The sequence below is a fragment of the Pleuronectes platessa genome, chromosome 14 (assembly GCF_947347685.1).
Source record: "Pleuronectes platessa chromosome 14, fPlePla1.1, whole genome shotgun sequence".
In the NCBI taxonomy this organism is placed as follows: Eukaryota; Metazoa; Chordata; class Actinopteri; order Pleuronectiformes; family Pleuronectidae; genus Pleuronectes; species Pleuronectes platessa.
Genome location: NC_070639.1, coordinates 13,793,166 through 13,818,244, shown reverse-complemented (window position 1 = coordinate 13,818,244; position 25,079 = coordinate 13,793,166). Strand labels below are relative to the sequence as shown.

General features: G+C 41.3%; 1 protein-coding gene across 1 annotated transcript in view; it reads left to right on the top strand.

Annotated features, from left to right (window-relative positions):
* The window catches only part of scn1laa (sodium channel, voltage-gated, type I-like, alpha), a 24,715-nt gene extending 2,808 nt beyond the window's left edge, over positions 1-21,907 (top strand). Inside the window, exons 2-27 of the mRNA XM_053440100.1 lie at positions 1,987-2,303; positions 3,140-3,258; positions 3,437-3,526; positions 3,624-3,752; positions 4,780-4,871; positions 5,628-5,840; positions 5,939-6,002; positions 6,157-6,298; positions 8,368-8,571; positions 8,881-9,150; positions 9,612-9,980; positions 11,322-11,454; positions 11,543-11,781; positions 11,890-12,063; positions 12,151-12,507; positions 13,356-13,835; positions 16,041-16,170; positions 16,276-16,430; positions 16,729-16,902; positions 16,997-17,119; positions 18,265-18,537; positions 18,686-18,742; positions 19,650-19,787; positions 19,934-20,038; positions 20,126-20,396; positions 20,507-21,907. Coding sequence (XP_053296075.1) covers positions 2,040-2,303; positions 3,140-3,258; positions 3,437-3,526; positions 3,624-3,752; positions 4,780-4,871; positions 5,628-5,840; positions 5,939-6,002; positions 6,157-6,298; positions 8,368-8,571; positions 8,881-9,150; positions 9,612-9,980; positions 11,322-11,454; positions 11,543-11,781; positions 11,890-12,063; positions 12,151-12,507; positions 13,356-13,835; positions 16,041-16,170; positions 16,276-16,430; positions 16,729-16,902; positions 16,997-17,119; positions 18,265-18,537; positions 18,686-18,742; positions 19,650-19,787; positions 19,934-20,038; positions 20,126-20,396; positions 20,507-21,696 — 5,955 coding nt within the window. The 5' untranslated portion in view covers positions 1,987-2,039 and the 3' untranslated portion in view covers positions 21,697-21,907. The remainder of the gene's footprint in view (positions 1-1,986; positions 2,304-3,139; positions 3,259-3,436; positions 3,527-3,623; positions 3,753-4,779; positions 4,872-5,627; positions 5,841-5,938; positions 6,003-6,156; positions 6,299-8,367; positions 8,572-8,880; positions 9,151-9,611; positions 9,981-11,321; positions 11,455-11,542; positions 11,782-11,889; positions 12,064-12,150; positions 12,508-13,355; positions 13,836-16,040; positions 16,171-16,275; positions 16,431-16,728; positions 16,903-16,996; positions 17,120-18,264; positions 18,538-18,685; positions 18,743-19,649; positions 19,788-19,933; positions 20,039-20,125; positions 20,397-20,506) is intronic.
* Positions 21,908-25,079: the final 3,172 nt, after the last annotated feature.

Below are 25,079 nucleotides of genomic sequence, written 5' to 3'. Positions count from 1 at the left end.
ACAGGGAGAAGGTTCTTGCTTCTGCCAGGGTCTCTCTGTGTGGAGTTCTCCTTGTGTCTGCCTGGGTTTACTCCAGCTTCCTCCCACAGTCCAAAAACATGCAGATTGTGTGATATATGATGATATATGAGCATTAATGGTTGTTTGTCTCTGCATGTCGGCCATGTGATGGGTCTGGGTGTGCCCTCTTGCACTAAATTAGCATGGATTGGCTCCAACCCCTAAATGATAAGCGGTATATTTAATGGATGAATAGATTTAATCTAAGTAGTAATTTTATGAAAAACATGGAATGGTTTTGGTGTAATGATTTGTGAAATGTTACTGGAAATGGTTCACTTTAATTGTGTGAAATAATGTTACATTGAACCTTTCCGATTCCTGCAGGGTGTTTGTGTTGGTGTTGGTGTAAGCGTCTACTCTTATAGCTACATTCAATTTTAAATTGTTGATTTTAAAATGCTTTCAGTGTTATAAAAGAGTTTGAAGCCACATCTTGCATCAGTATCAAAAATCAGTCATTCAACTTTAAATAAATAATAATGTGTTACACATTACACATATTTTCAATCCGTCGGATCCAAAACCGAGGCCTCATACCAGCTCTATACAGGTGCTGAATACATCAAAATTGACTCTAAAAGTGAATTTTGAAGAGCTCGTCCTTCCACATACTGTTGGAAAGTGTAGATGAGAAGTTTTGAGGTGAGATACTACGTGTGAATTTTTTGCAAGGGCTCGTGCACTGTAATTGACACAATCAGCAGTTCGATCACTGGTCGTGTTTGTCCACTGATGCACACGTACAGATGAATATTTTGCTGTCCCATGAAAAAAACAGAGGCCATGTTAATGCAACTGATTTGTGTTAACGTGTTGAACATCAGATATTTTACTGGAGATGGTTTTACATTGAGCCTGCATTGCAGACAGTTTTCATCTTAAAACAAAAGCCAAAGCCTTCCTTCTTCAAAGTCAATGCTGCACATGAGGTCATATGGTACTATTTCATTATATTTAATTACAAAAAATATACTAAAGTCTATGTGTCAACCCTTTTTGAAGACTTTTAGCACATTTTATACCTTTTATATCACAATGACACTGGTCATTTTGGTCATTATAACCGTGGTGCAGACTTTTCACTCTTTCGTGTCTCTGTTCAGCTCAACTTCGTCTCTGTTGGTTTTGTAATGTTTGGCTTTGTGCTGGTGTGAACCGAACACTTTGATTTGAAAACCACGTGCACGGACATGTATGAAACCTCGGAGGCGTTGGACACCACTCGGTTGTTGTCACAATTACATCACAGAGTGCATGTGCAACTGGGCGCTGAGGGCAGCTGATTGATCAGTGTGCTTGGGATTGATTTCCTTCATCAGAGCTCAGCGCATGGAAGTATTCTATTACACTATTACATTCAGACCAGGCAAAAGATCCCAGCGGCAGGGCACCCAGAGCGATGCCGTTCAGTCTGTAGTGCATTCATATTTTATACTGCTTAGGTCTGGCCAACACATCATACCAGTCAGGCCTATTAGTGGAATGGAATCTTCTTCCCCATGCTCTGTCTCAGGCTCTGAGGGAAAAGCGGACTCTCTTCATTTTGAGGGATGAAGCAGAGAAGCAAGGATCTTACCTGAAATTGATCATTGTCATGTCAAAGCTTAATTTTACCTCCAGAGGAGCAGATAATGAGATCTAATTTTACCACAGCCGGCAGGAATTTATGTGCATGACAGTCATATCCAGGCTCATTATAGCCTGCCACTTCCTGAGATGACGATCTGTGACCGAAGAACTGAACTGCACCCACCTTCCTCTCAAAGTTTGTCGACAGGACTTTGTCACCAGAACTACAGATGATTAGCCAGAGGTTAATCATTACACATTAATCGCTCAGTTACATTTTTCAATGGAATGATATTTCATGTCAGATTTTAAAACCTCTAATCAGAGCTCCATATCTGTTCTGATCCCCCTCAGGCCTTTCTCAAGTTGGAGGCTAGCTGTTCACTCTGACGGTGCAGGATGAAAAAATGGCACAGCTGCTTGTACCGCCAGGTCCAGACAGCTTCCGCCCCTTCACCCGCGAATCCCTCGAAGCCATTGAGGGAAGGATTGCGGAGGAGAAAGCCAAGAAGCCCAAGGGCGAAAAGAGAAAACGCAAAGATGACAACGGGCTCAAGGCCAGCGGCGACCTGGAGGCCGGCAAATGTCTCCCTATTCTGTATCGGGACATTCCTAAAGGCATGGTGTCGACTCCACTGGAGGACCTGGATCCATACTACGCTAATCAGAGAGTAGGTTGGCTTGATATCGAACTTGAGCAGATCTGATGGAAACCCTGAACACAGAGGAATCACAATTCAAATTTTGATTTGGTTTTGGGCAGTCACCACAAGACCTAATTATTAAACTATCGTTCCAGAGAATGGATTAGAATGATTATATGTGTATATTTTGATGTAAATATAAAGGGCCCATTCTAGGGTAAATAAAACAAAAATTCGTTGCATTTACATGAAACTAACTAGTAAAAACATTACTAGGTTTATTTTATATTCAATTTGTGCCAATAGACCGCCTTCACCTAAATCTTACACACTGGACCTTTAAGTATCGGCCTTTTCCCAGAGAGACATAATCCAATCAGCCATTGTACCATTGGAGAATAAATTCCCACTTACTGCCCAGTAGACAAACATTGGGACATATTGGGATATTTTCACAAAATAGAGTTAAAGAAATGTATCATCAATCTTTTAGGATTGCCTGGATCTTTGTGCATGGTTTAACTCAATGCATTAGTTGTACTGAGATGAAGGTGCTCTCATCTCGTACTGAAAGCAGCTGTTATCAGTGCATCACTGTCTTCTTGCCAGAGGCTTAGACTCTTAGACGACAGGAAGACAAGGCCAGTAAAGAAGGGTTATATATGAGGTTCATCTGCAGTGTACAAAATGTGATTCGTGAAATGTACACTGGTGATGTGCGCTGTAAACCACAGGAGCAAAGCAACCTTCGATTAGCAGGTGTAACCGACCGAATAATGGCAGCATTCACGATTTTTGTAAACTCGAATGTGATATTGCAAGTCAGTCTGTTGGGGTTTTATTAACTTTCTTTTTTCTCTCAGACCTTCATAGTATTAAACAGAGGAAAGAAAATCTACCGCTTAAACGCCGCACCTGCCTTGTACCTCCTGAGCCCTTTCAACCTTCTAAGAAGAATATCAATCAAGATCTTGGTACACTCATATCCTTTCATGTTGGCCGTGATGTTTATGTTGACGTCACACTAAGTCTGGTGTTTATAAACTACATCTGATCACTCGTCAATACACTTGTTTACATTTTTTCCCCCCCATATACTAATCCTAAAAAAAAGCTTATTCCAAAGAAAGGTAACTAACTTCCTTGACAGCAGCCTGCAAATTGTTCAACGTGATGATCATGTGCACCATCATCACCAACTGTGTATTTATGACGCAGACCAGACAGCCTGAGTGGACAAAGAATGTGGAGTAAGCTCTTCGTGAATTGCACATTTAATCATATCCTATTTATCATACACAGTGTAGATACCACGTTGATTAACTGATCAATATTTTTCCTCAACAGGTGGACGTTCACTGGCATCTATACCTTTGAGTTCGTCGTTAAAGTTTTAGCCCTAGGGTTCTGTTTAGGAAAGTTCACGTTTCTCAGAGATCCCTGGAACTGGCTGGATTTCACTGTCATTGTTATGGCGTAAGTAGTTTAAAGTTAATCTTTATAATACATTTGATGGTCAAGAGCTTGTTATCTAGGCCTACAAAGTGGCAACCAGCCAAATTGTACTGGTTTCAGTTTTCGTAGCGAGAAGTTTGATCATCTGTTTTAGCATTTTTTTCTTCTATTTTTTCATTTTTCCAAAAAAATACTTTTTTAGAGCTGAAAGGACAAGGCTTGTGTTATTCTATGTTTTTCCTACATTCAACAAATCCCCATCTATTAAAGCATTAGAACCCTGTCCTTGGCATGCAGTCACAATCCAATTGGTTCTTTTTTAAACTGCAGAGGAGTGGGGTACTATTTCCAGGATGGCACATTTGGAGTGATATTGCGCAACTTTGGCAGCAGTAAGTTGCACTAAATTAGGGATTGCTTCAAAGTAAACTACAGTGCTCACTGCTCACGTTCTTTATTATAAAAGAACAGGTCGCTAAACGATGAAGGTCTACAGCAGAAAGGAATTAGAAGGGCACTCCGACAGCGCATGCCAAGACCCCCCTCAGCCACGTCTGATGGTAGAGTGGTCATCCTCTAACCAGAGGGTCAGCGGATTGATCCTAGTCTTCCCCACTTCACATGCTGAAGTGTCCTTGGGCAAGATAGGGAACCCCAAAAGTACCCGTTCTCAAAGAGAAGGTGCTGCACATAGATGCACTGAATGAATGTGTGTGTGAATGGGGGAATGGCATATTTACAGTGTAGCACATTGAGTGGTCATGATGACTAGAAAATGTATCAATTACAAATCTCGCCATGTTAGAGAAAGTGAAGAATATATTCTGGGTCGGTCCAATTTTGCTTTTTAAGTTTATATCACATGGGTCCTGGTTAATATTATTATACTGCTTAAACAGAGGCCTCATTATCATTTCACCAATTTGTCTCGCCTTGTTGCTGTATGTGCTCAAATGTAATCATGTACAGTTGCACTGAGCTTCAATCTGTGTCTACATGTGTTGTTGTCTGAGTCAATATGCCTCAGTAATCCTACGTTTCCCTGCAGGTATGTAACAGAGTTTGTGGACCTGGGCAATTTATCAGTTCTTCGCACGTTCAGAGTGCTCAGAGCTCTCAAAGCTATTTCAGTTATCCCAGGTAAGCCGTGGGTGCGAGTGCATGCTAGTTTCGTCTCTCGTACGCCGCACCTCAAACTCCTCTCCTCCCCCAATTACCTCCCCCCTTGCAACGGTCATGAGATGTGCACGGGCTGCTCCCTAAACCCTACCTGTCCACCTCTTCATCACAGATGTGTCGCAGAGTTGTTTGGGCTACAAGTACTTGTAGAAAATCTAAGTCTGGCTGAAATTTCCTTGGGATTTTAATGGATCTTTTCCAAATGATCTAAAAGGACATTTTCGTATTTGTTCCCTGAGATCTGTGCCATTTGTTATTTATTACTTTTTGCACAGATTTTTCTGAGTGGACTTTACAAAACTGCCCCTCGCATCTTCTTGCATGTGGCTGCTGAATCCCTAATGTCATGCTACCAGTGTTGAGGGTGTGTCCCATTTGTTGTTGCACATGCATCATCACACACATGCATGATACTCATTTCCTGTGTTACTTTCCTTTGTGTAATTGAGATCCTATTGGTTAACATTGGTAAACAGTTTACCATAACTATTTTAACTATTATTTTATTTCCTACTATTTATATAGTTTGCTATTAAAACATCTCATAATTGTCTAAGACCTTCATCCCATGGTATTTCCTGTACATAATAGTTGCAAAAAAAAATGGAAGAATGACTGTGTTCCTTTGAAGAAAGAGCTGATTGCTTTGCATTGTTTGCTCATGCATTTTGAATGTTGGCAATGTATCAGGGTAATAAGCGATACCATATCCGGCAGGCCTGAAGACCATTGTTGGTGCGTTGTTCCAGTCAGTGAAGAAGCTTTCCGACGTGATGATCCTTACTGTCTTCTGCTTGAGCGTCTTCGCCCTCATAGGGTTGCAGTTGTTCATGGGTCTCTTAAAGCAAAAGTGTGTCCGGATTTACTTAAACGACACATTGGACAACTCGACAGAACCGTACAACATGACAGCTCACCTGAATAATGCCAGTGAGTAGCTGGTTTTCCTCTGTTCCACTCGGCTATGTTGTCACAATCACATCATCTTCAAATGAGACAGCAACATAGTTTCCCTCTCTTCCCACCAGGTAATTATTATTACCTTTCTGGCAAGAGAGATCCACTGCTTTGTGGAACTGGCAGTGAAGCTGGGTAAGTTTATTCCCTGACTGCATTATTAACCACACACAATGAATATATATAGTTTGAATGATGCCTCTGTTTTGGCACTAAACACAACTGTGCTTCGTGAACAGGCAGAAGTTTGATCCCCCTCAGAGATTCACAGACTTTCTGTTTGTTGCAGGCAGTGTCCGGAGGGTTACAACTGCCTGAAAGTGGGAGAGAACCCAGACTATGGCTACACCAGTTTTGACTCTTTTGGTTGGGCCTTCCTCTCACTGTTCAGACTGATGACACAAGACTACTGGGAAAACCTTTATCAACAGGTAGGCAGTGTAATTATGAAGACTGAAGCTATACCTCCATACGTTTTGTTTTATTTGCCTTACCTGAACGCCTCAATGCTGTTGTGGAAGCTTCTGAGAATCTCCTGCTGGGAGGTTCATTTCTGAAAGGCCAACCCTAGAGAAAGCAGATTGTACCGACTGACACGGCTGGAGGAACTGACGAACTAGCAAAGAGATAAGGGAATCACAGGGATTAAATACATGAGTAAACAGGACAGCTTAAGAGTTGGGGAGGGAATCAAAAAAGGAGGGGAACTGGACAGAGCTAAGTGAGAAGATACACAAGGGGGGGAAAAAACAGTAAAACAGGAAATTTAAATACAAAAAAGTTTTTCAAACGTGCCAATAAGAGAAACCGGGACACAACTTCATGTGAACCAAAGGTCTTTGAGCTTAACCTCGATAAAATACAACCAATTTAAATGCAGTCAAGAGACTCCATCCAATGATTAGAGATACAGTGGACAAAACTACAAATGAAGGAGGAGTGGTGACTTTTCTAGAGTTGTGCATTTTGTCAGTCAATTTAAACCATTTTGAAGAATTGACAAAAAGGCACGGAAAAGCTGAAAAAGCACTTGACAGCTGCGTTGAGTTACTCTCTGAATTTATTGAGTCCACACTGATCTGTGCAGCAGTGTTATGGATTAAGCTAATTACTTGACTTGCTCAGTGGCCCTTTCAAAACGTGCTTGGTGGCGGCCTCATGGATTGTTTGAACTCACGCGTGGTTCCGGGCGCTGTATTTGCACTGTGTGTGGGAGGGGCTCTGTCAAAGACAAAGCATTCTCACATTACAATATTGGTATTGAAGGGAGCATTTTGAACATCCGTCAAACAAACCTTTAAATGAGGTGCAGGTGCATCGTGGCCAAAAGGAACAAAGAATGAGTCCCACTATGACTCAGGCAAACACAGCGTGAATGGCTGTTCCGTGAACAGGCCGCTGCTCAACTTTGTAACACAAACACACAACAAGGAAAGCAAACAAGGGTCCCCTGAGCAAGTCTTTTCAGCTCTGTGTCGGGTAGCATTACCTAGGATTATCAGCAAACTCTCTCCATGATGTGGAGGGGTGACAGTCAGCATTATTTAGCCCTTTTTAGTCTTATTTACTTTAGTTATTAGAATGGACAACCATATTAAAAAAACAGATTTGTCTGTCCTTGAATACATAAAAGCAAACCCAGTGTGTAATTGCTGTATAATGACCATGGCAACACAACAGGAAAAGAGTTCACTGTATGCACTAATACCGACAAAGGCCTACTTCCTGATTCATTTACCACGCAAATGGGTTACATTCAGAGTTGTAGGGGAAATGATAGAAAAGTGTGACCTGAGGGTGATGCCTACGAATGACAAATAATGTCAGATAGATAAATTAATTGATAAATAAACAATTGAAAAAAGTAAATAGAGTTTGAAATGTAAAGGGATATATTTGTATTTCTGCATGGACTCATTTCTTTGTTCCTGAAGTAACCCCGCCCACCTAATTAACACATGGACACATAAATACCGAAATAAATAAATGTAGAAAGTAAGTAAACATAGAAATGAATAAATAAATAAATAAATAATTTCTTTACTCTTATGTCATTTATTCGTCCTTCATAGACACCGTGTTGTATGAATCTGCACATGTAAACTCTGGCCCCCACGTTGGCACAGCAGCAAATCACAGGTTATTTGACTTGATTGATTCATAATGATTACATTTTACGTGGTTTTGTGAATGAGCTATTGTTAATGTGAATCAGGGCTTTATTCTTTTTAATAGTTGGGCCACAGAGAAAGAAATGGAGGGACAGATAAAATCATGTTAACTCAGCCACAGCAACAATGTCCCTATATAACTCAAATCATTTTTGTTACATCTAGAAGCACAAATCATTGATGTTTCTAGATGTAACCAATCAACAATTAGATGACATTATGATGATATATAAAGTATTGTCAATGTAATTGTAAAATATCTTGTACTGCTGATCACAAATATTCGGCATCAGTTCTGTGACCAGAACATTGTTTGTGTTTCATTCCAGACTCTGCGTGCATCAGGGAAGCCCTACATGATGTTTTTTGTGCTGGTGATATTCCTCGGCTCCTTCTACCTGATCAACCTGATCTTGGCTGTAGTGGCCATGGCCTATGAGGAGCAGAGCCAGGCCACCATCAAGGAGGCCAAGGAGAAGGAGGAGGAGTACAAGGCCATGATGGAGCAGCTGAAACAGCAGCAGGACGTTCAGGTACACGGAGGTTCATCCAGACAGGTCATAGTTTTCACACATTTTACCAGTCTTGTGCTATAGCACCAGAAACTCGATGGCTCATGGAGAAACCCCATTTTCTATTATTGGAAATTTCCAAATGATCAAGTGAGGAATTAGTATAAAACACAATCCTCCACACTGATTTCAAAATGCTCAAGTGCTTGCAAGCTGTGCAGTTGAACTTTTCTGTGATCCAGAATCAGAAATAATGGAACATTGAGATAATCACTCAAATTGATTCCAACCCATCAACCACATTGTGCTCTTTTTTCCTCCATTTTGTAGGCAGCAGCAATCCTAGCTTCTGCTGAGACCGGGGAGGTCAGCGACAAAGCTGACGGCACTGCGAGCTCCTCCGATTTATCCAAGCTCAGTTCCAAAAGTGCCAAAGAGAGACGCAACAGGCGGAAGAAAAGAAAGGAGGAGGAGGGCAAAGACGACGAAGAGAAACTTCCTAAGTCGGAGTCGCAGGACAGTATAAAGAAGGGTCGCTGCCGTTTCTCCGTGGAGGCAAACCTGCTCGACTATGATATGAAGTGTTCGTCCGCACATCAGGTTTCTTGCGATGCAGTTGCATTATTCACTATATGTATTTTTGCTAATTTCCGTTATGCTTCATGAGTTGCTCGCAAGTTGTCATGCCGTTAGGTTTAATGCAATCTTTCTTTGACAGTCATCATCGCCATCATTATCACCATCTGTATCACCGCTGGCTTCATCATCGTCGTAATTATCTTCTTCTTCTTGGTTGTGTTCAACAACTTCTCACGTTCTCGTCATCATCAGGATATTTTATTAATTTTGAAATTTTCCCCATCACAATGCTTATCATCATCTTATTCTTCTTCATGATCATCATCTTTACCACTCGTTTCCTTGTCATCATCCTCGTCATCGTCATAATTTTCCTTTTTTTCTTCACCTCAAAAATTGCTTTTTTTTTTAAACATCATCGTCTTCATTCTTTCTTCTTTACATGTATCATGTGCCCACTGAAGAATATCCTTCTTTCCCAGTCCTTTCTGAGTTTCCGTGGACCCCTCTTCTCACCCAGACGGAACAGCAGGACCAGCATTTTCAGTTTCCGAAGCCAAGCGCAGGACGTGAGCTCCGAGAACGAGTTTGCCGATGACGAGAGCAGTATTTTTGAGGACGACCTTAGTCAAAGAGGCTCTTTATTCCTTCCGCGGAGGTTTGATCGGCGCAGCAGCAGTATGAGTCAATGCAGCTACTTGTCGCATCGCCTCTTTCCACCCAGCGGGATCAAGCGCAGCTCAGTAGACTGCAACGGGGTGGTGACTCTAGTGGGCGGGAATTCTCTCCCGTCTTCACCTGTTGCGCTTCGTCTGCCTAAAGTGACACTAGATACAGCCCCCGACGCAAACGTAAGAAAGGGTCATTGAGTCCTTTTGGTCCTAATTGCTTAACTGTTTATTTTCTCTCTGTGTCACATACTTGACATGGGTGCTGGTCATTTTCCATACCAGATGTGGTGTCGTCCAAGTGTTCATAAGCCCTGAAATTCAAATTAAACTCGAAACAACCTCATTCACACCTGTGAATTTCCAATTGAGCCGCGTTCACGCTTTGCGTACACACACCGCACAAGCTAATGCCTAAAGCCTGAAACATGCTTCTGCGTTTTCACGGGCCCGTAAGCGCAAGAGCCCTTCCGGGTCCCTTACGTGCTTATGTATCCCTTCTTACGTGCTGACGGGGGTCGCCCCACTTTTCTAAAATTTACGGCAAAGCTCCGCAAGCTCACTCAGCCCGCAAGGCTGTGATTGGTCTGCTCTACATCCCTTCTGGAGCTGCATTTCCGGTTTCATGCCCCATAATACAGGCAGAAACAACGGGAGATTTAGAAGAATGAATATGGACCAAATAGAAGAGCGTTTGGCAGAAGAGATCCGAAAGTATGTCCACTTGTATAACCCGTCACTGACTGGCGTATTTGTCCGCCTGAAAAAGGCTACAAGGAGCCGCAGTAGTTATGTAAATAAACAATCGATGAAGAGGAAAGAAGGCGTCTCTCAGGTCGTCTTCGACAAAAAGCATTACTCCGCCTAGTGTTCTGGCGCGGAATTGCTTTGTAAGACGCGCAACGGTTGGGGAAGCATGAATGACAACGAGTCTTGCGCCACAGCGGCGTGAAAAGACGCAGACGCAGTCGCAGAAGCATGTTTCAGGCTTAAGGGGCACGTGACAACATCAGCGATACTCGCAATGTTTACAGACACTTGCATGACACCACAGGAGAAGGACGGAGGCATTTTATGTTGTTTTTTTACATTTGAAGGCCCCTAGTTCCATTAATTAAATTATGATTTGGCTGCAACGCAGTTTTTACCCCTGAAACTCCTTAAGTGTTTTTATGGACTCAAATTCTTCACCTCCATCGGCATAGTGGTGTAGAGATAATGAGTGAATCTTTTCATTTTTGGTTGGACTTTACCTTTAAGTTGATATATAGACAAAGCATTACTGTGCCTGCTGACCATCTTACCAGGGCGCCATTGTTGTACCAAGTTATCACATAGAGATTAACAGTAAGATAGTCTTAATGGGAGTCAACTGGTATAGAAATATCTAGCTTTCAGGTTCCTTTAATTTTTGCATCTTTGCATTAAGATACCTATAATAAATGGTGACACAATAAGTCTTGTTTTCAGCCACAGTGAACCCATTGCATTGTTTCCACGTGGACTAATCATCTCTCTCTGCAGGCTGACACCACTGACACAGGGTACATCCAGGCCACCAGGGGACCAAACCAGGACTTTATTGACTTCCCAGACGGCCCAGAGGCCAGACAGAGAGCCCATAGTACAGTCAGTGTCATAACCAGCACCATGGAGGGTAGGTATTCTGCACCATGGCATGATATTGAAAAGATAAATGATTTCATATACATGACATATCCTCCTTTTTTGTTGCCATCAATCAGAGCTTGAAGAGTCCAGGCAGAAGTGTCCTCCTTGCTGGTACAAATTTGCCAACATCTTCCTCATCTGGGAATGTTGTCCATTCTGGCTAGAGATCAAGAAGTTGGTTAAATTAATTGTCATGGACCCATTTGTAGACCTTGCCATCACCATCTGCATTGTACTCAACACATTGTTTATGGCCATGGAGCATTATCCAATGTCCGATGAGTTTTCCGATATGCTGATTGTGGGCAACAAGGTGAGTGGCATGTAGAGTGTAGTGTAAACTTTTTTTTCCAAAATTGTTATCATGTTTGTTAATGATCAGCTTTTGTGTTGTTGATGCTGTTGTTGTTTTTTTGTACAGGTATTCACCGGTATCTTCACTGCGGAAATGGTCGTCAAGATCATTGCGTTGGACCCATACAATTACTTTCAGAAAGGGTGGAATATCTTTGACGGAATTATTGTCACTGCAAGCTTGCTGGAGGTGTGTTTGGCAAATGTGGTTGGCATGTCGGTTCTGAGGTCCTTCAGACTGGTAAGTCTGCGTGTGTTATTTTATTTGTAATGTTCAGGAGCCTTTTTAACGTAGAGACATGAGATGATATTTCTTTTCTTTTCACAGCTGAGAGTGTTCAAGTTGGCTAAATCATGGCCCACTCTCAACAAACTGATTAAAATAATTGGTAACTCAGTGGGGGCACTGGGCAACCTGACCCTTGTACTGGCCATTATCGTCTTCATCTTTGCCGTGGTGGGCATGCAGCTGTTTGGAAAAAGCTACAAGGACTGTGTGTGTAAAATCTCTACTGACTGCACTCTGCCCCGTTGGCACATGAACGACTTCTTCCATTCATTCCTCATTGTGTTCCGAGTGCTTTGTGGAGAGTGGATAGAGACCATGTGGGACTGTATGGAGGTGGCTGGGAAGACCAAGTGCTTGGTTGTCTACATGATGGTCATGGTTATTGGAAACCTGGTGGTACATTCCCATCTTTTATTGTCAATTTTTACTTGTCACATTCTTATCGATGATGATGTTGGTGGATGTAAATCATAGCAATCCATGAAATGCATGGCCTTTCAGTTCAGTGGGAGTATGATTTATTGAGTTCTCGTTCAGATTTTGCAATGCTCTATCTTAAAACCCTTAACTTGCACTCAAATATACCCTACTGCTCATTTTACCTGCGTTCCAGCTATATAGTTCATCTGTGTGGTGTTGGCGATTGAAACTGTCCCACCTTTATTGTTGGTATGTAGTACTATAACTAGGTCCATGCTCTCCCACCCTCTTCTGCTTATACCGGCATTCCCGTCAGTAGGAGTCCAGCAGATTGCTGCTCAACATGGAGCTGCAACTATAAAAACATAGATGCCACCCAGTTTCCTGTCCCCCTTTGTTTCCAGTACCAACAGAAAAAGTTACCAAAATAAGCCTCTACTACACCTGGTTTGGTACTGGTTGGGGAGTTTTGACAGAATAAAAAAAATCCAAGTGCAGGAGAAAAACAATGCAAGAACAGAGGTGAAATCAGAAAGCAGACATTTCACGTATGAACAGAACTAGTGTGAGTGCAAGGAGAAGAGCTGCAGCTGGAGCGCAGGAAATCTTAGTACAAGCAGGTTGTACTTGAGTGTGAGCGCAGGGTATCGAGTAAAAGTATGACCAAATCTGAACGTGAGATCAATAAGTCCTACTCTTAAACTGATATAACACACTGTTGAATGTAGATAGGAAAGAAAAACCAACATGTTCTGTACTTATCATTAAGTACAACCGCTAAAAGATAACAAAGTCTCATGCTAAGTAATGTCATTATCTACTAGGTGTTGAATCTGTTCCTGGCTCTGCTGCTGAGCTCATTCAGTGCCGACAACCTGGCAGCACAGGAAGTTGTCGGCGAGGTCAACAATTTGCAGATTGCAATTGATCGGATTCACAGGGGCATAGCCTTCGCCAAGTCCATGCTCCAGAGCAGCTGCAACAGCATCTGTCTCAGGGATAAGAAGAAAGCAAAGAGTGAAGACAAATCTCTGGATGAGCTCAACAAACCTATGGGGCCGAACGGCGTCCCCAACCACACCATCAAAGACTTCCCTAAGAATGGCAACGGGGACGTGACCGGGGTGGACAAAAATGGAGACAAGTACATCGTCAGCAGCAGGAGCGATGATTCTATAATGTCTTTCATCAACAATCCTAGTCTGACCGTCACTGTCCCCATCGCTGTGGGCGAGTCTGACTTTGAATACCTCAACACGGAGGACATCAGCACTGCCTCGTCTGAACCGGCAGGATGCCCTGTGGTGAGGATGGTTTTGTGGATTGTTCTGATAGATCAAGTTGCCTTTACTGTCAGAGATAATGCTTCTCTGAAACCAAGACTAGACTAAAGTTTACATGATAGAGGATTTTAGTGTTTCGGTAGTTTCATGGCCATCACAGAAGCACTCAAACATGGCATGTGATGTCTTGCTTAAAGACCCCATATACCATGACCCTCTAATGAGGACAGGCCATATAGGCCGGAAAATACCAGTGTGCAGATTACATTATGTGTCATTTAAATCGGAGTGCCGGTGAACTGAATCCTCCTCTTCAGGGCCTGTCTGCCTTGAACTGGAGAGTCGATTTCAGTGTGAAAGGAGAAAAAGGAATACAGTGACTGTCTCTGTAAAATTGTTGCAATGTTATTTTAGTCAATTAATTTGAATTAGAATGTTTTACATAGACAGTTAGTATATTGATTTATTGACTTACAAACTGACTTTATCTATAAAATAGTAGATAAACTTAGACATATTAAAAAAAAATTTAGATTCCAGCTGTCATTTTTGTTTTCCTACTAAGAATATTTTATGTGAAGAGCTATTGTTTATATAACAGTATGTTAATCCCAAGGTCAATTACATTAATGGTCTAATTACCTGTTTGGCAGATCACTCATCTTCTGACCCTATTATTTTTAACCTCAAGTCCCAAAAGTGGTTTTATTTTACGCTTGAATATTTGTTAAATTACACTTTAATCAAAAAACTTTCTCTGTCAAATAGCAGACTCAAGTTTAATTTAATTTAAATACATTTTGACACAGGTCTATACTTTTCATTTTATTGCTTTGTGATATCAAATCTTTGTAGCTAAAATTATGCATTCCCAGACAAAGACATATATGATTTGAAAATAACATTCAGAATTGGATGACAGCTGCACCACGAATCACCAATAATTGTAGATTTTAACCTCATTCAGAACTACACTTATAATAATAATAATGATCAATTTCCCCAGTTTACTCTTGATGTAACTCGAAAATTGAACTCAAAGCTCTAATGACACGGGATGGATGGATGGAGCTGCAGAACAAACACATAGACTTCAGTGCAGTCTCAGTAACATGCTTACATCATACATCCTGCATTGCATTAGCTGGTCCCAGGACAGCTCAGTGGTTCTGCACTCTCCAGTAAGGCATTCAGGCTACTCCCATCTACCATCCATTAGGAGACACACCCTGTAGAGAGCGATGCAACAACAGACCAGAGGAGACAACATGTGGCTACCGCACAACACTGTTAGCGTTCAAATCCAGAAGCTTTATTTTTTAACATATATTTCCAAGGACTGAGGCAAAGAATAAATATCTGATATTGTACTTAAAAATAATTTTGACAGTTAAAAGCATATGTGCAGTATGTTCGTAATTCTGTGTTTCTATAAAAATAGCTATATAAGTGACTATGTAACCAAGGACCTAAAGTCGAAATGAGTAAATTTATCTCCCACATAAAATGGAGGTAATGAGTGTACTGACGACTCCTTGTTGCCTTGTCTGGACATAGTCAATGTAATGATGGCACATTAATGTTTGTAATGCAGGGAGAAAATCTACATGTGCTTTTACATTTAAACATAACACTTGTTACAGGACACACTAACTCTTGCATTTTCTTTAATTTTGCCATTCTACATTTGATTCAACGGATATCTTCTTAAAAAAACAAGATATGAAACCGAGATCTTTATCAGACACAGATCAAATATAATAGTGACACGTCTTGCGCAATTTTTATTTTGTTGTATGAATACTGGAAAGAGAGGAATTGAGTTAATCAACTATTTGGCCAGACGGAGCATTTCTCTAAATCGGGGGGCAGAAAGGGGCCACAATTCACACAGAGGGCCAATTCTAAGACCAACTTCAATGTTCAGTTCCTGATTCATTCCTTGTACTGTTAGCTCTAAAGCTTTGAAAAAAGCCACACATCATTGACTATATTTAGAAAATTATGCCAGGTACAATGAAATAAAATAATAATATTCACAAATTATCATATTTGTTGTTGGTAAGTGACTAGTTTATTTAAAAGAAAAGAGAACTGACAGGGGCCACTCAGATTTCCCGGGTCTAGCCCCTGGATCCGCCCCTGTCTCAGCATGTCAACCCGTTTGCCATGGCTGTCTGTTGTATTTACTCATCTTCGACTTGTTTCCCTCGGCTTCTTCCACAGATTGTAGAGGACGACGGGCAGCTCAGCACCTCCGAGGGCAGCACCGTGGACGGTTTTGGGGCTGGGGAGGGAGAGTGTCTTGACTCCGACCTACAGGAATGTATGGATCCTGATGGCTGCTTTCCTGAAGGTGAATACTGACACAAACCTGAGCTACCTATTACTGCCACTAGAACAGCCTCTGTGTTACTCCAACCCTTCCTAAACTAACATATCCCCCTTTGTCTGTGCTTAGTCTGTGTGAAGAGGTTCAAGTGTTGTCAGGTGAAAGTAGACGTGGGCTGGTGGAAGGTGTGGTGGACGCTAAGAAAGACCTGTTATCGGATAGTGGAGCACAACTGGTTCGAGAGCTTCATCATCTTCATGATCCTGCTCAGCAGTGGAGCTCTGGTTAGTGTCTGTAGGGAGGTAAAACGTCAATGAAGATATTTTTGGACACCTGACTGCCAGATTGTCAGAATGAGCAATAAGGGCAGTGTCACATTTTAGCCTTTTGTCACTGCTATGGTAAAAATGTAGACATTTTATCTTTCCGTGTTCAATAAGGTTAAAGTGTAATCGTAAAGAATATGTTCTTAATGTCAAGTATTTGCCAGTTACACCTCAAGTCTTTCTGTTACAATAACAGTGACATTGCATGTTTGTAGATTCACATCTAATTACTCTTTTTGTTACTGCTCACATCCAGGCGTTTGAAGATGTCTACATTGAGAAGAAGAAGACCATTAAAACCATGTTGGAGTTTGCAGACAAAATCTTCACCTACATCTTCATTCTTGAGATGCTGTTGAAGTGGGTGGCATATGGCTTTGCCAAATACTTCACCAATGCCTGGTGCTGGCTGGACTTCCTCATTGTTGACGTATGTTGAAACAGAAACGCAGTTTTTTTTTTGTGGGATTCTCTTTTTCATTGGGTATGTTTTGTCTTTTCTGCTTTTGACATGTGTCTTCCAGGTGTCACTGGTCAGCATGGTGGCCAACCTCATGGGATATTCTGAATTCGGTGCCATTAAGTCTCTGAGAACCCTGCGAGCATTGAGGCCCCTGAGAGCCTTGTCACGATTCGAGGGCATGCGGGTAAGCGTCACAGGATTTCCTCCCACTCTAAGTCATGGTGCACTGTCTTAAACAGAGCACAGAACCTCGGAAGTCTCACTCTGCAGAAAAGCAGCAGAAATCCCAGGGATATAGGGACTGATATCTATGAGTGTGTACAATTTGATGTGGCTTGATTGAATATTAGGGGATTGTTTAGGCTCGGGGGAGGGAAGGGCCCTTATGCATGCTATTCAATTGGAATCCATACAATAAATTGTGGTTCTCCTGGCAGTTTTGTGCCTGCCTACATCTGGGAGCACTGACCTCTCCATTGGTTGTCTAGAAACGTCACAGTGTACAAAATACTTCAGGAAGTCACTGCCCCCCCGCAGGTATTTACTACCTGCAAGGAGGAGGAAGTAGTTGTTAATTATTTAGCCACAGAGCTGCTGTTTGGTGGATTTAGCTGTCTTTGAATCCAGGGTAGATGTGTTTCTAGCTCTGGCGTCATATTGAACAGACAGATATGAATCGCTCCACGTCTCTATCCCTTAGCAAAAAGTTCTGTTTTAACAAAAACAAAGTTCATATTTTTGTCCCGTCCCATAGCATCTCAATATTCTGCTGTGCAATGTAATGCCTGGTCTAAACGGCGGCTGATCACTTATGTAACTTCAAGGGGAGGGATGTCGGCCGGCGAAATCAATGCAGCACATTGATCAACTGCTTTCCCACTGTGGTGGTCTAGATGCACAGCACTGTTATGATGACGCGCTCTCCTCACGTGGCAGCCAGTGAATTCCCTCATTTGCATGACTACTTTGTAATGTGCATCAGTCGCGCTGCATTATAATGTCAGTGATTTGGATGTTGTGTGCCAGGTTCACATCTATTCATGTCCCTGTTTACAGTGAACCCACTTTTTGGAGTCCTCCTGCCTGTTTCTATAAAGTACATTCATAGTTCAATTCTCTGCCACCTGCCTTAACGATCTTTTGTCCAGCTTTACCATGCAGTTCTGATCGGGTTATCAGAGCTTTGGTGAAGCGATGAACATTCGCTCTTGTGTTTTCCTATTCTAACCATGACAGGAATATCCTGTGTTGTGTATCAGTCGTACATGGCTCCACTCTGAGGTTTCCGCCTGCTGAACACACTGGTTTTGTCTGTGTGTGGGTTTGCAGGTGGTGGTCAATGCCCTGCTGGGAGCCATCCCTTCCATCTTCAACGTGCTGCTCGTATGTCTCATATTTTGGCTCATCTTCAGCATCATGGGAGTCAACCTGTTTGCGGGGAAGTACTACCATTGTGTCAACAGAACCTCGAATAAGCGTTTCCCTTCATCGATTGTGAATAACCAGTCACAATGTGAGGCCCTCCTCAAAGTGGCTCGCTGGAAGAATGTCAAAATCAACTTTGACAATGTTGGTATGGGTTACCTCGCACTGCTGCAAGTAGTAAGTGACGGAATCATTTTGGAACTGTTGGAAGTGCAATTTTTAGCCTGTAAATATGTTAATTGCTGTATTGGTAGAAAGTTGGAAATGATAGAAAGATTGAAGTTCTTGCACAATATTGTTGTTCATGTTGTCGAATTCTCTACAGGCTACATTTAAGGGCTGGATGGATATCATGTTTGCTGCTGTGGACTCTCGATCCAAGGTAACCCAGTTTTCATTTGCATGTAATCCTGCTTTATGTTAAATTTTATAATTAAAAGTGTCACTTTAAGGTTCAGTGTATAAGATTCAGGTGACAGGGATCTTTTGGCTGATAATTTAAAACAATCCTTGTAAGGTTTTCACCAGTGTGTTTCATCTATATTGTATGAATTGTTTTGTATTTACGCTAGAATGAGACCTTTATATTTAAATACTTTATATTAACAAACCAAACACCTTTTGAGTTTTATGCTTGGGAGGGGAGGGTGGGGTGAGGGGTATTCAACTGCAACATGGTTCAGTAATAGTTATTCATCGTAATTTAAATTATGTAATTATCATGTAGTGCAATTATTATATTGGCAATTTTAACCCCTTATTGCATGAATTAATTTACAATTATATTACAAAATTATTATTTGTGTTTTTGGCTGTCATACAGATGCTAAATTAAGTGGAGATTGTTAATTTCAATATAGAACATACAATAGATATACATTTTGTGGTTTGATGCAAATTTGCGACAATCGTCTACAAGGGGTTAACTGTCTTATAGGAATTAAGATTAAATTAATGTTGTTATATGGCAATATGTTTTGCTTTATTGACCTGTATTATGTTTGACAGTGCTGTGTCAAAGCTGTGCAAAGTTACTGCTATTGTATACCAAAACTAAAAAATGTGTTCACAATACATCACAACCGCTATCTTTGGCAGTTTTTGTCCATAGAACAAGAAGTAGATGTACTATGAAGCTATGCAGAAATACAACAATGTCCTGTTTAAGGAGTGCTTGTTTCCTACAGAATACGAGGATTTGCAAAGTTGTACCAGTCTCCAAATCTACCAGGCCTGAAATCTTAAAATCCTAACTTCAACACTATCTCCACTTTCTGTCCTTTTTACAGGCAGGGGATCAACCTGAGTATGAGAACAGCATGATTATGTACCTGTACTTTGTTGTCTTCATCATCTTTGGAGCCTTCTTCGCACTCAATCTCTTCATTGGTGTCATCATAGACAATTTCAATCAGCAAAAGAAAAAGATAAGTATCCAATCCCCCTTTGAAACCATATTTGATATTCTTATTTGATGGAAATTTCACAGAATATAAAATCATTGCATTCTTTTTAACATTTTGCTCCAAATCACCTTTGCTGTGATTTAACATGTCTCTCATCCCCTCTTTACTTTGGAGGTCAGGACATCTTCATGACTGAAGAACAGAAGAAATACTACAATGCCATGAAAAAGCTGGGCTCAAAGAAACCACAAAAGCCTATTCCTAGACCATCGGTATGTGACCTTATTTATGACTGACTGCATCATGTACTCATAATGATTTCACCTAATGTCTGTTTGTCTGCCTCATGTCCATTTCAGAGCAAGATTCAAGGATACGTCTTTGACTTCACCACAAAACAAGCTTTCGATATTGTAATAATGGTTCTAATATCGCTCAATATGGTCACCATGATGGTGGAAACCGAGGACCAGTCAGAGGAAAAGAAAATCGTTCTCGGAAAAATTAATATTGTCTTCATTTGCATCTTCAGTGGAGAATGTTTGTTGAAGATGATCTCTCTCCGACATTACTTTTTCACAAATGGTTGGAATATATTTGATTTCATCGTGGTCATCCTTTCAATCATTGGTATGAACCATATTCGTTAGCTCGCCTGATATCAATTCAAATAATAATTATTCATAAATAACTTCTCAGTATATGTTGTTTATTACATGGGCTCTGCTTTCTTTCCTCAGGTTGCTTCCTCACCGATATTATAGAGAAGTATTTTGTTTCGCCAACCTTGTTCAGAGTCATCCGGTTGGCTCGCATTGGGCGTGTCCTCCGCCTTATTAAAAGCGCCAAAGGAATCCGCACACTCTTGTTTGCCTTGATGATGTCACTTCCTGCCTTGTTCAACATCGGTCTCCTGCTCTTCCTGGTGATGTTTATCTACGCCATCTTCGGCATGTCGAACTTTGCTTACGTCAAGAGAGAGTCAGGCATTGACGACCTTTTCAATTTTGAGACGTTTGGAAACAGCATGATCTGCCTGTTCCAGATCACCACGTCAGCGGGGTGGGACGGCCTACTCGCTCCCATGCTCAACAAAAACGAGGATTGTAATGCAACCATGGAGCATCCTGGCAGCAATGTTAAAGGAAACTGCGGAAAGCCTGCTGTGGGGATTACTTTCTTCGTGAGCTACATCATAATCTGTTTCTTGATTGTGGTGAACATGTACATTGCTGTCATCCTGGAAAACTTCGGCGTGGCCACCGAGGAGAGTACGGACCCACTGAGCGAGGATGATTTTGAAATGTTCTATGAGGTGTGGGAAAGGTTCGATCCTCATGTGTCACAATTCATGGAGTACAGGATGCTGTCCGACTTTGCCGACGACCTGGACCCGCCGTTGCGCATAGCCAAGCCTAACAAGCTCGAGCTCATGTCCATGGATCTACCCATGGTGAGCGGCGAACGCATCCACTGCCTGGACATCCTGTTTGCATTCACAAAACGTGTTCTCGGTGAGGGTGGGGAGATGGATATCCTGAGGGGGCAGATGGAGGAGCGCTTCATGGCCTCCAATCCCTCCAAAGTGTCCTACGAACCCATCACCACCACGCTCCGCCGCAAGCACGAGGAAGTGTCTGCCGTCGTCATCCAGCGAGCGTACAGACTGTATGCAAAGAACAATCCTGCCAGTAAGCCCTCTGACGCACCCGGTGATGACATTCAAAAGAGTGACACGCTCATTGACAATGAGGAGGTCATCACAGACGAACTGAAAAGAAAATCTAGCACTGATAAAGGCGAACTAGCCCCGTCGTCTGCCTCTCAACTGTCGTGCGACGGCGTGACGACAAACGGGAACAACAAATATGAAAAGGACAAAAGTGAAAAGGAGGTGGAAGGCAAAGATGTCCAAGAGCAAGATAAATGAGTATTGGAGATGCAACACAGACATTTTTGATTAACAATAAAAAGGTTTACAACATTTGAAAGTGGCTGAGACATTCGCTGGACTCTTTTCCTCCGTATAGATATCTATGCCACACTGACCACGCTTCCTTGAGGGTTTTGGTGCCTATAAATGGAAAGTTGCTCATGCAGTGGGACTGTTTTGGCTTCAGGAGCCATAATGACTTTTTGAAGACAGGGCAACATTCCTCAAAGTGTTCTGACAGACACGTTAGTTAATGCTATGACTTCTACTGCAGCTAGCTCTGCTATCCAGTGTCTTGAATTATTCTTATATCACTCGCTGCTGTATTTCTTTAATTGTCTTTTTTTAATACGCTTGTTTTTAGTTTTTTTTTACTCTTCAAAGGGGTTCTCCCTTCAGGGGTCGTCTTTACAATGAGATAAACTGCTCGTCATGCTAACAGGAAGCACTGAGAATACTTGACGAATCCAAGAGATGGTGTCAGGACGGCTGCAGTTAACAGTAAACCTGCATGAATGTTGCTCCATGATTATGCATGCTCGTGTTCTCTTTCCATCAGGTTTTCTCTCCCTCTCTATCATTGCTTCATGAAACCAAGATACAGTCAGGATACATTTCTACACCTTACAGAAAGAGCCTGAGGTCCAAATAAATCCACTCATACTCAAGTACAGCGTGTCCGAGCCTCAGTCCCACAGCGGTAACACTTGGCAGAAAGACTTTGCACATTCAATTTTGTTGAATTATAAAAATCATTCATGTGTTAATAGTGTTTCTCATGAAATAAACCAATCCTTAATCGGTGGTTTGTCTTTAAAAACTGGAAATTGTATGTCGTGGGCTCACTTTGTCTAAACCTGTTTTAAGTTACCACGCTCAACACCAGACCCACGACACTTTGCTTCAGGAGAGCTTCTGTGTTATTGTCAATTTTCTTTTTTTTTTGGAGGGGACAACAATGTCACTCAAAATGTATGATGCCTCCAAAAATGAAGATGTCCTCCATGTGTCGACCTTCTCCTCATGTTTGTTTTTCCTTTTTGACGATGAACCTCAGTGTGTATTCTACTTTGATTATGAGATAATGGAGGATAAACTATTGTATTGCATCACCTCTGTACCTCTGCTATAAAAAACAGATTCATCCCCCTGGTTCTGTTTCATTCAGGCTGACAGGTACATGCAGCGGGAGATGTGAAAACTGTCATAAGGACTTCTTAATAAGACAAATGATTGCTGGTGATTCAACGGCATATTTTTATTTAACATTTTTGACTGGACAAATGGGATGACGATTTATTTTTTAGTTTTTGTGTGCTTTGTGAACTGTATCACACAGGTTACCTCTCTATTTTTATCATGATAGATATCTAAATAGGATGAAGACGACTCAGAATGTTCTGATTGATCGTCTCAAGGACACGGCATCACACATCTCACGTGCCCTTGGCGGCTTCCTACTTCTGTTTACATTTCATAAGGGCGTTCAGTTGTGTTGCTTCCGTCACTTCTTCCCATCGCCATCCGCCCGGAACTGTGTCACGGCTGCATCTGTCGTTTAGTATGTTATAAGAGTGTAATTCCATTCATGTGAGTATATTATATATTTTGCATGATGAATTAAAACCTTGAATACGTGTACTTTGTGCATTATGAAAGAATGTTTTGATTACATAGAGTTAAACACCTCCCATCACTCAAATGCATAATGCTTGTAGTGTATAAATAAACTGCATGTGAGAGACTGCTATAACCCATTTCAATGAAAAGAATAAAGATGTCATGTACCTCAAGCATGTGTAAAATGTTCATTTATTTATAAAGTCCTGTTTATATCGATAAACTAACACACACACACAGGTTAGCTTCATCTCACTAGTTTTATTTGTGTGTTTTTTTCCCATTTCTTCAATGCCCCTCTTTATTTATAATTGTGTGAATTGTTCATGGCCTGTGTTTGTCGCCATTCGTGTGCTTCATTTGTGTTTTTGTTATACATGTGAACATTTGACGCCTTGTTTTCCAATGCAAACTGGCACAAACTCTAAATTTGGTATGCACCAACTTTCACGGGAGGCCAGTGCAGAGATCCTAGTGTGAAATAATGTGTTTCTTTTATTTCTTTTACTCTTTTTCCCCCGGTCATAACTTCTAATGACGGGGGCTGGAAAGACTGTCTGTAGGTCAAAGGTCACCCGACACATTGAGGCTGATTCTAGCAGCATTAAAATCTTAAACTGGCAAGCGAGACCTGCAGCCAGGATAAAAGTCTATACCTTATACCATAATGAATTTATGTTATCGTATTCAGTCATTTAATTTGATGTATTCTATGTAAGCATGAGTCTGCCTGTGTAGCTTAGCCTACACCATATAGTCTGAAACTTTGAAGGTACAGCGATTAACATGGTTTAACAGCAGTTGACAGTCGAAGCAAATTAAAGTACACTGCCTGCATGGGCCCGATAAACACAAATGAAAACTAGAGACACTGTTTCATAAAGTCAGATCAGTTCAACTTTATCTCTCTTGGAAGTTATTGCCTCGGGCACGTTTAGTGGACTGATATTCATTGGTGTGTGCAATTTGGTGCCGATCAAAATAAAAATCTGGATCAAGTACATTTTAATTTCATAAGGAGACTTTTGGGCCTTGGAGGACGTATGCCCTCCACTGAGCACCATTATAGTTTGTCTTAACTGTCTTATCAGAAATTCAGAGCACACATATGTTCCGGTTTTTCATTCAAAATTAACAAATGCTTATTTTCTTACATTAGAAGTTTTAATTATTATTTATTGTTGAAGTTAATCATCTATTCAACCCTAAAGCTGCATTACGACTCCATGACCTTCTGTACCTGATCTTTGTTTGATACACTAATTTCATTGACATCAGGCAAAGATTGAATAATCCTAGTTGAATGAAGTTGATGAGTTACTGTCGGAGTTCATTATGAAGAATCTGAAGATCAAACTACATCGCTGATTCAGAGGCATTACTCATCAGCTTTTACAGTTATTAGCGTGATGACCGCTACACTGCTGATCGCATTAGTGTCATTTCAGAATCTGTAAAATGTTGAAGCTATCAGTGTCTATTTCATGTGAAAATGTAACGAGCACTCAAACTGTTAATGGTTCGACTTGTATTGATCTGTTGAATCTCTGGGGATATTGAAAGCACTTAAGAATGTATGACTTTAAGCAAATAATCTTGAATGACGTGACAAAACACTATTAAAAATATATTGAATATTGCATAAATATGCTTCAGTCTCTAAGAAGGGAGATTTCGAGCCGAAAATGTGTGAAGATTCATTATATTTGTTTGTGTGCAGTATAAAACACATGCGCAAGAAGCTGGTATCTGGCTTCTGA